This window comes from Erigeron canadensis, chromosome 7 (genome assembly GCF_010389155.1).
Source record: "Erigeron canadensis isolate Cc75 chromosome 7, C_canadensis_v1, whole genome shotgun sequence".
In the NCBI taxonomy this organism is placed as follows: domain Eukaryota; kingdom Viridiplantae; phylum Streptophyta; class Magnoliopsida; order Asterales; family Asteraceae; genus Erigeron; species Erigeron canadensis.
In genome coordinates, this window is record NC_057767.1 from 35,764,690 (window position 1) to 35,775,196 (window position 10,507).

The window sequence follows — 10,507 nt, forward strand, 5'->3', positions numbered from 1 at the left end:
TTTGAATCAAGGTTTTTCCCTAAAAACCATACCAATATTAACTAAACAGAATGTATGTATTACTTTAACTTTATAGAGGAGTATATTTTATACATTTATTTACTATGAACTAGTATGGCTATAACAAGTTCTCACGTATTACAACCAAATATTTCAATTTCAATTAATCATATATAAAAATATACTTTACTCTTAGTTTTTGAATTACTTTAAAGTAATCGCAGATACCGACCATGATGGCCCTCAAGGATTGGAACTGTGTATACCTTATACGAGGATACTAGTGGTTAAATATGTGAGTTCGAGGATGAATCAGCGTATCATTTGCTCTGCTTTTGCGCAGTGGCAGCTCAAGGTTGGAATGGTGTTAGCTAATGTGTTCGATGTGAAAGGCCTTGTGAATATAATAATAGAAGTGTTGGTGTATTTTCGGGGCAAGAAACGAAAAGAATTCACAAATGTCAATGTCAAAGTGGATGAGATCTATTACAAGTTATGTTTTTTTTTATGGTATAGAAGTAAAGAAAAAATAAGGGGACGTGTAGGCCGACCACCCCTTCTGTAACCCGACCACCCCTTTTGGAGCGACAGTCGCTCCTAAAGAGGTAGTAGATACGACAACGGGCGACAGCATACGACAACATTTCTGTACGATTTGAACCTACCACCCCTTTAGGAGCGACAGTCGCTCCAAAAGAGGTGGTAGGTTCGAATCATACAGAAATGTTTCTGTTTCCCCGTGACGATTCATTCTTTATAAGTTCAATCGTTTCATATGCATTCCTTATAAGTTCAATCTAATTATTCGTTTCATATTCATTCCTTATAAGTTCAATCTAATTATTCAATCGTTTTGATATTCGATCGTTTTCATATTCATTCATTTTGATTTATTCGTTTTCATTTATTACTGTTAAGTGTTTTTATTATTTTAGATGGATTGCTTGGAGGAAATTTTCTTAAATCCAAATGCGCCGGAAGGTGTAAATGACGAGTTTGTGTACGAAGAGCCCGATGACGAATTTGAATCCCCAGATGTCCGTGATGAATTTGATTACGATCACGATGTTTTTTATACCAAGGAGGTATGTATATAATCCAACCTTTTCATTTTTGTGTTGTTATTTTGTGAGTAATTGTATTTTGTTATTATTCATTAGATTTGTTGCTATAAAAGTATGTAAGAAAACTAATTATTAAAACTACGGATAAAAAATTGTTTATAAAAACATATTAAAAAATGTACGTAAAAATGTAGATTAACAAAAGCTATTAAAAAATTGTTAAAAAAAAAAGTGTATTATAAAAAAGTGTATAAAAAGTGTATTATAAAAAAGTGTATAAGAAAGTGGATTATAAAAAAGTATATAAAATAGTGTATTAAAAAAAATGTATTATAAAAAGTGCATAAAAAGTGTATTAAAAAAAAGTGTATAAAATATTTCAGGTGTTTGACACACACATAGATTTGGTAGACTGGGCTCAAAGAACGGCAAAGGAGCTTGGTTATGTGTTAGTTACACGAAGATCAAATGTCACAAAAGGCGGAGAAGTTAAAAAGGTGGTCCTTATTTGCAACCGTGGTGGAAAAAAAGATAAGCGGTCAACCGGGGCACCCAAAGGGAGTACCAAAATTGACTGTCCATTCAAATTGGTAGGCCGTCTGACAAAGGACCATAGTTGGTGGGTTGAAGTTATAGATCACCGACATAACCATCCATCAGCTCGTAATTTGGAAGGTATTGCATACGCAAGACGACTAACCGATGTTCAAAAAGAATTTGTGGACGAAAAGGCGTTGCTAGGTTTTGGGCCAAATAGCATAAGGGACCAATTGAAGGATGCATTTCCCGGCATCTTGACCCGTTCACAAGACATTTCTAACTACCTGCGGCAACACCGGCTAAAGCACGCCCAACAACGAGGGGAAACTCGAATGCAGGTGAAATAAGAAACATGCCTGCATGTGGATCATATAACTATATGTTTATTTTTTAAAAAAATACGACTTTCTTATACTTTGGTTGTTTACCCGTTGCAGATCGTGCTCCAATTACTATCTGACCATCAGTACACGTATCAGTACACGACGGATAGCAAAACCGGATGTTTGACCAATCTCTTTTTCGTACATCCTACATCACTTGACATATGGCGTGCATTTCCTTGGATCATTGAAATAGACGCCACGTATAAAACCAACGTTTACAACATGCCGCTTGTTGAGATTGTGGGTGTCACTCCAACTGGCAAGACATTCAGCATTGCGCACGCACTTATTGAAAATGAGCAACATGCGGCATACACATGGGTGTTACAGTGCTTGAGGTCGACGCTCGAAGAAGGGTTCGTCGTGCGTGTGGCACTCACTGATCGGGATCTGGCCCTCATGAAAGCGGTTAAGGATGTGATGCCGGAAACGAAGCTGATACTGTGTAGAATACACATTTGGAGGAATATTGAGTTACATGCTAACCCATCGTTTGGGTCAAAAAAAGATTATGGTTCGTTTAGACACCGGTGGGATAAACTCGTAAACTCAATCACGGTTAAAGAATACGCAGAGAATGAGCAGCGGCTAAAAGTATTCTTGGCAGATAAACCAAGTATATACATCCCGTCCCCATACTGTTTTTATGATAACGCTTACGATGTAACCATGTAGCTAAATCACTTTTTATTTTCCTGCAGATCTTTATAAGTATCTACAAATACAGTGGCTTGCCTCGTACAAGGAGTTATTTGTGTCATGTTGGGTCGACCAACACCGCAACTATCGTAACTACACTACCAACAGGGTTGAGAGCGAGCATTCTTTGCTGAAGTCAGTTATGCATCAAAAGCGGCTTACGTTCCACAGAATCGTTGAATGTGTTAACTCTGTTGTCAGCGGGCAATACACCGAAATAAAGGGGTCACTGGAACATTGCAGGCAGTACAATCAAAATAAACACAACTATCCCTGTTTAAAGGATTTGCTCGGTAAAGCCTCCCATGTAGCCTTGCAAATTATGGTTGACGAAATTGATCGATTGAAAAATACAGTAAAAGGGGACGTGTCAAAGTGCGGGTGTACGGTATGGGCTAGTTGTGGCTTGCCATGTAGTTATCGACTTCTAACATACATGCAGGAACGTAAGTACAGTTCATTCAGATACAAATGGTCCATTTTACTTAAAAATACTTAATGTAATATTTTTATTCCTGCAGGAAGGCGTGTACAAGAATATGAGATAGATGCATTTTGGTGCAGGCTCGATATAACCCCGTCCACCTGCCTGCCTGGAAATGTGAAGAAAGACTCGGATGATGACGAGCCTGTTGATGCCTTTTGTGGCGAGGTTACTGCTGCCTTGGAACGACAACCCATAAAACAAAGGAAAAGCTTGATGTCAAAAATAAAGGACCTCATCTATCCGGGTCGGTCCAAAATCAAGGATCCAGAGGTCCAAAATAAAACACGTGGTAGACCTGTTGGGTCAAAGAAAAAGGTATATTATTATAGTCTAACAAATTATTAATTGTTAAATACTATACGGGTATACATCTAACTTAATTATTCATTCATTCATTGCAGATGCCAGACTTGAACGTATCACCTCCGATGCCACCACCACCAAAGATGAAAAAGTCGAGGTCCGTGCACGTGACAACACCTAAGTATCCGGATACCGCACCAGACTCAGGCTCATGCTACAGAGACTTTCAGGCGGCGAGACACAGTGACCATGTGCCCACGCAGTCATGTTTCGCGGAGCGAGACACTGAATTACGGGAGGACACCCGTGATTATATTGATGAGTTGATCCGATCGTCACAATTTTCAGCAGCAGGGCCGAGTAATGAGCCTACAACCGAACCCTCATTCTTAGATCAGTTGTTCGGCGCAGCCGAACCCGCGTACTATCCTGTGCCACCAACAGCACCAACAGGCGTAGTGGATCAAGTCTTCAATGCCGATACTTATTTTCCTGCAGGTCCTAGCACTCCGATGCCAGCTGCACCATCATCGTACTTTGATTTTTTCAGTACGCCCACACAACCTTCGATGCCACCAGCACCATCACCTCCGATGCCACCAGCACCAGCACCATCACCAATATCTCCCATATCAGCTGAGCAGCAATTGGCTGCTCTACCAGTACCACCACCTAACACTCGCCCACTGCAGACGACGGGTATAAAGGGTTACCTTGATGACATACCGAATGTATTTAGACCATACGTCAAGGGGATTATTAATGTCAGTGGTGATGGCAACTGTGGATTCCGGGCACTTGCTGTTGCATTGGGGTACGATGAAAACGAAGGTTACGAGTGGATCCGACTACATATGTTGGCCGAGTATGAAAACAACAAACAATTCTACGATGAACTAACAAGATGGGGACAGGTTGAAGCGAGGGTTTTTGAGGGGTTATCAAGGTCTTATGTAGGGGTGTTTAGACCAACTGGCTACTGGATGCACATGACTATGGGGGCCATGTTGTTGTCCAACAGGATGGGTATAGTAATTCACTGTTTATCTACTGCCGCCAGTTGGACTTCGTTCCCATTTACCTATGGTCCTGATGAGATGCCTAGGAGAGAGCCCATATCAATAGCATTAGTACATGGTCACGGTCACTATATCATGGTGCAGTTGGAAGGTGACTACCCGATGGCCCCGGAGATCGCATATTGGGTACAGGATCGTGTAAGGCCTCCCGTGAGCAAATGGAAAGATTTGTACCGACACCGCCAGTTAGCCTACAATAGATATATAGATGCAACAAAACCTCCTCCCATCTATATGGGAACAGTGGACTCATCTGAGTAGGATTGTAATAAAGTTTTTTGTTTTTGTTATGCCCGTTTTTTGTTTCCTTTTTTTTTATCAAAGAAAACTTGGGGTGTTACTTCGTAACTTTATCATCTTTTTACTTGCTATATTACTGTTAATAATATAATAATACTACGAAATTTGGGGTGTTACATTTTTGCAAACGGATAGTCCACCATCATTATAAACAAACAGTACACAAATAATAAAAATGTCCATATCAAACACAAATAATAAAAATGTACGTAAGAAACTGTATTTATAAAATTGTCCATACTTCATACAAATAAAAAAAGTCTAATCATCGGAATCGTCGTCGTCCTCACCGGCATTATCATCACCCACACCTGGTCCGGATACAGAGCCTGTCCCACTAAAAAATCCACTCATATCCGACAAGCTACCAAATTCCCCTGATGGAGGTCCATAATGCGCCGATGTCCCACCCCATAACTGGCTGGGGTCGAAATACGCATCACCAGGCTGGTTCAAGTCAACATGGTAGCCGGAAGGTTGGGATCCAGAGGGGCAAGAATAGGATCCAGACGGGCCGGAGGCGGATCCTTCCGGAGGTCCATAATGTGGTTGCGGCAACTCAACAGGGAAATCATGGGATCCGAAACCCCTGAGAATCCTCCCTAGTCCGCGCTGATGTCCCGATCGCGATCCAAACGCTTCCGGGAACAACTGGGTTGGAGGTGTCGGTGCAGGATCCTGTGAATGTCTCTCCTGCGCAGCTTCCAGACGGGACTACATATAAATAGTAAGGTAAGTTTAATAAATGGAGCAGTAATTAAAAGTAATTTAACTTAAAGTTATGTATATACCGCAACTTCCGGAGGTTGTAGTCTGTGGGTTGCCGCCCAAGTCGACTCCCACGTGGGCGGTGGCCCCTCCTTCTTTTCGTTATGGTGCTTGGCCTGCAAACAAGTCAAATAATTAGCATTAAAAAAACACAAGAATTGTATACTTTTGTTAAAACCAAACGTACCAACGCCCGATCGTGGGCAAGAGAAATAGATCGCCGACCCTGAGTCCCCACCGCCTATTTGGACTGGTTTGTCTTGTTTGTCTCGGCCCGCTTGACCCGGTCATCCCTCGTATAGAAACGCAATAGTTTTCCCCACTCTTCCGGGTCCATACCAGCTGGCGGTGCTGTCTGCAGGGTATCTGCTGCGCCTACACCCCCCCGTGCTGTAAAATGCTGAGATTTGAATTTTGACTTTCTCTGCCTATATATGCTAGCTGCATCAGCACGGAAAGCCAGTTTTGCTGCCTTCCTGGTGGGGTCGTCCTCATCAAGCTCTAAGTACTGGTCCATCGCAAAATAGCGCTACATTGTTTAAAAATACAAGTTAGCATTTTCGGGGTTATCATTGTAAAACATATTAAGTAAAAAAATATAAAAAGAAACATATTCTAACCTGTACTTCCTTCAAGATATGGTCCCTCATAGACTCAGGCACATCATCCCATGACTCGTAGTACTGGGGGACATCTCCGATCAACGAGCCTAACAAAGATTTGTACATAGCCCCGTAGTCCCCGATCGACTGAAAGATCTTTGATTTGTAGTCGAAGTACATGGGTAACGGGCCTCCATTTTTCTTCAAGGCAACCTCAAGTTTTAGATTTTTGGCTGCCCCTCTTGGTGGTGGTGGTGTTTCTTCGAGCCTACAAAACCAATAAGTAACAATAACATAAATAAGTTACTTTAAACGATAAGAATACAATTATTTCAATGCATAACTAATTTAATGTAAAGTCAATTTTCTTACCGCTGTTTTTGCAGCCTGATATTTTCTTCCACCACGATCGGTGCGGATCCCTCCCATCGCCGTCGCCGCCGTGAGCTCCTAGCATTTTTCTTATATCTACATAAATAATACACGTATTATAATACTTTTTATATCAACTTTTTTAACAACTTTTTTTTAACTTAATTTTTTATATGACTTTTGTACTACTACTTTTTCAATATATGTTTTAATATCTTTTTATACTTATGTTTTAATACCTTTTTTACTTATACATTTTCCTAGCATTTTTCTTATATCTACATAAATAATACACGTATTATAATACTTTTATATCAACTTTTTAATTACTTTTTTTTAACTTAATTTTTTATATGACTTTTGTACTACTACTTTTTCAATATATGTTTAATATCTTTTTATACTTATGTTTTAATACCTTTTTACTTATACATTTTCCTAGCATTTTTCTTATATCTACATAAATAATACACGTATTATAATACTTTTTATATCAACTTTTTTAATTACTTTTTTTTAACTTAATTTTTTATATGACTTTTGTATTACTTCTTTTTTAATATATGTTTTAATATATTTTTATACTTATGTTTTAATACCTTTTTTATTTATACATTTTTATATTTTCTAATACAAACATTTTCTAGTACAAACTTTTATAAACTTTTTTTTAAATATATTTTTATATACTATGTAATACACTTTTTTACATTTTATATTTTTTACACTTTTTTACAAACATTTTTACATAACAAAAACAAGAACAACAACAAGAACAACAACAAGAACACAAGAACAACAATACATTAAATCTATGGGCGTATACAATACGTTAAATCTATGGGCATATAAGATCGATCCTAATAAATCTATGCATAACAAGAATAACATCAAACTAATACATATACTATATAGCAAATTAATAGATACGAAATAAAAAAAAATAAAAACTTACTTCAACGTTGGGTTTACGAAAGGGGTAACGAAGGGTCGCTCCTAAAGCCTCACTGAAAAATTGGTCGCTTCTAAAGCCTCACTGAAAAACTGTGTCGCTCCTAAAGCCTCACCGGAATATCTTGGCCGGAAAATATGGGGGAGATGGGGGTTGGATCGGTTGGAATGGAGAAGAGAAAAGGAGATTGGAATGGAGAAGACTGATGAAGAAGCAGGGGGATCGATCGGTTTTTATTTATTCGATGCACCCCTTTAGGAGCGACAGTCGCTCCTAAAGAGGGGGTTTGACGGGTCAATGGTACAACCGGTATATGCATAGGTATCCGCGAGCAATAAATGTATCGACCCTTTAGGAGCGACTGTCGCTCCTAAAGAGGGGTGGTCGGGTTACAGAATATTCCGTGGTCGGGGTATGTGGCCTGAAAAATAAAGGCTTTAGTTGGGAGGAATATAATAATATAAATTCAATACTTCGTAAATAGTTTGATTTGGTGGTCGTATCGCTTACCGATTTTGAGGAGCTGTTTTTGTTGAGAATACAAATTTGCCCTTTTCAAAATAAACAGTAAAACAAATAAATCTTTAAAAAGTTGTCCTTCTAGAAAGACTGTTCGGTTTTTTCTAGTTGTATTGTTTTTGAGGAGCTGTTTTTGTTGCGAATACAAATTACTAACAAGTAATTTAACAGTATTAAATTTTTAAGGTGAAAACAAATAAAATTTTAAAACACGCTAATATTTATTTATTTATTCTTACTAGTCCTAATACCAGTATGATGTGCGGCAGCTATACAGATTGTATCATAAAAAAATTCGAATATGCTTCATATATGATTCGTGAGTATGAAATAAATTTTGATTAAAGGAAATCGATAATCGAAGTTAAATTATAATAAAAAAAAGTTGAAAAAAAAAATTGAGTTGATAAATCGATAAATCGGATCGTAAACTCAATTTTTTGAAGTTTTCATGTTGATAAGTTATTATAATTAATACAAGTAATATGAGTTGAAAAATTGAAAAAAAAACAATTTATTAATGAGAAAACGATCAATCAAATAATGTTATAATATCTTTTGTATTAATAAGCCAAGAGTTAGAATTTAATTCTAAGTCTAACAAGGAAATTGAATTTGTATATAACTAAAATAAACTAATTTAACAAAATAAGTTAATTAAAATGTCACGTGTCGTTTCGAGAACATGTCAATTCTGTTTAAGTTTATTAGTAGATACGTAGAAATTATATATATAATAAATAAATATTTTTATTAGTATTTAAGTAATGTGATATTCACAAATTACTTTCCCCCCAAAAAAAAAATTGATATTCACAAATTATAATTTTGAATTTTAATAAATATATTCATATAATTCACGTGGCATACTTGTCCTTCTAGAAAGACTTGTCAACTTCAAAGTTACCAAATAAACCTTAAAGTTTCATTAAACTTAAAAAATACAATACAAATGAAAATTAAAAACATTACAACTTGGAATCAAAAAACAATATAATTAGAAAATAAAAATCAAACTAATACAACCTCCATCTCGCTAGAGGTGTCTCGTACATCGTCATATGCCTTGTCGGGTTGCACTTGGTCATCATCATCAAAAAACGTGATTGCCAGCTCGGATGTATAAGGAAGTCGAAAGTGGCCCGTATCGACTTGTACGGGGAAATCATCGTTGAAGAATTGGGGATGTTGTCGTTGACGTTTTGACTTGATAAACTGCCGAAATCATATTGATGTTCAACGTTTTTTGGTGGGTGGGAATGGTAGTTGATTTCTTGGTGTCAGTATTTTTTGGATGTTTTTTTGTTTGTGGGAATCATTTTGAAAAATATAAATGAAATAGTCAAAGGGATAAATAAGAAATAATAAAGAGAAGATACGAGTTTTTATAGAAGTGAGAAAGAATCAAAGATTAAAAGGTATATATAGCCATTAAGGTTGAGGGATAAATTTTTTAAATAAAATTTAAAACAAACGGTCACATTTGAAAAGAAAAAAAAACGGTAACAAAAGACGCTCCCAACGTTAACTAGCATTGGCCAATGTGGCCGATTGGACTTGTCGATGCACCTTGTCAATGCTTGCTGATATAGATGCTACAAGGAAGCCAAAAAGTCGATGGAAGGGGAAAAAAAAGAGTCAATCAAACTTGCCGACTGCACCCTTGCCTCTAAGCCTTCCATGAAAGAAAAAAAAAGAACTTTTAAATTAATCATTTACATTTTTTTGTTTTTAAAGTAAATTTCATTCACAATCACCCTCACAAGATCACTAAGATTAAGAGGAGTGGGAAGAAGGGGGAGGAGAGGACGACCTGTGCCATGTGGTATGTGAGGTAAAAAGAGTTGCCCCTCAAAAAAGGTGAAAATAGATGGATTTTTAAAGAGTGGCGACTTGCGCCATGTGACACTTTTAATTATTGATTTTTTTATATTTCCTTTTTATATTTAAAACAAAAATCATACTTAACAAATAAATCATTTCATTAACTTAAGTTTAAAACTATAAAATTAGAAAATACTCCTAAACATGAACCAATGTTTTAGTTTTTTTAGAAAAAGTCATACCATTTGTAATATACAATACTTGGGTCTAAAGTGAAAAAGTTATTAATAATACAAAAAAAAGAAACTGACAAAAGGACTTTTATCATCAAACACATAAACAAATGAAAAGTCTCCTTCTTCACTTCAACCGCCGAACAGTACACCAACAAAACCCATCGGAATAATTTTTTTTAGTATCATCAAATAACAAGAAAGTATAATATAATAGTATAAAAATACTCTTGCTATGTGGGAGAGTGTGTAAATGTGTGAAAAAAGGAGCCGGTCAAAGCCCCCTTTGGACGAGCTGTGGAGGTCGGGCGAAAGAAAAGTCGGCCAAGGGGGATGGTGTGTGTGTGGGGGGCGACTTTTGATGACTTGAAGCGAGAGT

The 10,507-nt window shown here is 37.1% G+C and overlaps 2 protein-coding genes across 2 annotated transcripts; one reads left to right on the forward strand and one right to left on the reverse strand.

Moving 5' to 3' along the window:
• The first annotated feature begins 1,760 nt into the window (after window positions 1-1,760).
• Window positions 1,761-2,529, forward strand: LOC122609422 (protein FAR-RED ELONGATED HYPOCOTYL 3-like). Its single transcript, XM_043782467.1, has 3 exons — window positions 1,761-1,942; window positions 2,042-2,470; window positions 2,515-2,529. The coding sequence occupies exons 1-3, from the start codon at window positions 1,937-1,939 to the stop codon at window positions 2,527-2,529; spliced, it is 450 nt and encodes a 149-aa protein (XP_043638402.1). The 5' UTR covers window positions 1,761-1,936.
• A 2,544-nt stretch (window positions 2,530-5,073) lies between these two features.
• LOC122609537 lies at window positions 5,074-6,080 on the reverse strand. The gene is made up of 3 exons (XM_043782573.1): window positions 5,814-6,080; window positions 5,650-5,742; window positions 5,074-5,572 (listed from the first exon to the last, which is right to left on the reverse strand). The coding sequence occupies exons 1-3, from the start codon at window positions 5,915-5,917 to the stop codon at window positions 5,461-5,463; spliced, it is 309 nt and encodes a 102-aa protein (XP_043638508.1). The 5' UTR covers window positions 5,918-6,080; the 3' UTR covers window positions 5,074-5,460.
• Window positions 6,081-10,507: the final 4,427 nt, after the last annotated feature.

Bases quoted from the DNA above. Each gene is read 5' to 3' on its own strand.
- LOC122609537 (XM_043782573.1), bottom strand. From the start codon at position 5,917: ATGACCGGGTCAAGCGGGCCGAGACAAACAAGACAAACCAGTCCAAAT. The intron at 5,743-5,813 runs GTACGTTTGGTT...ACTTGTTTGCAG, and splicing joins TTGCCCACGATCGGGCGTTG to GCCAAGCACCATAACGAAAA. The intron at 5,573-5,649 runs GTATATACATAA...ATTTATATGTAG, and splicing joins TACAACCTCCGGAAGTTGCG to TCCCGTCTGGAAGCTGCGCA.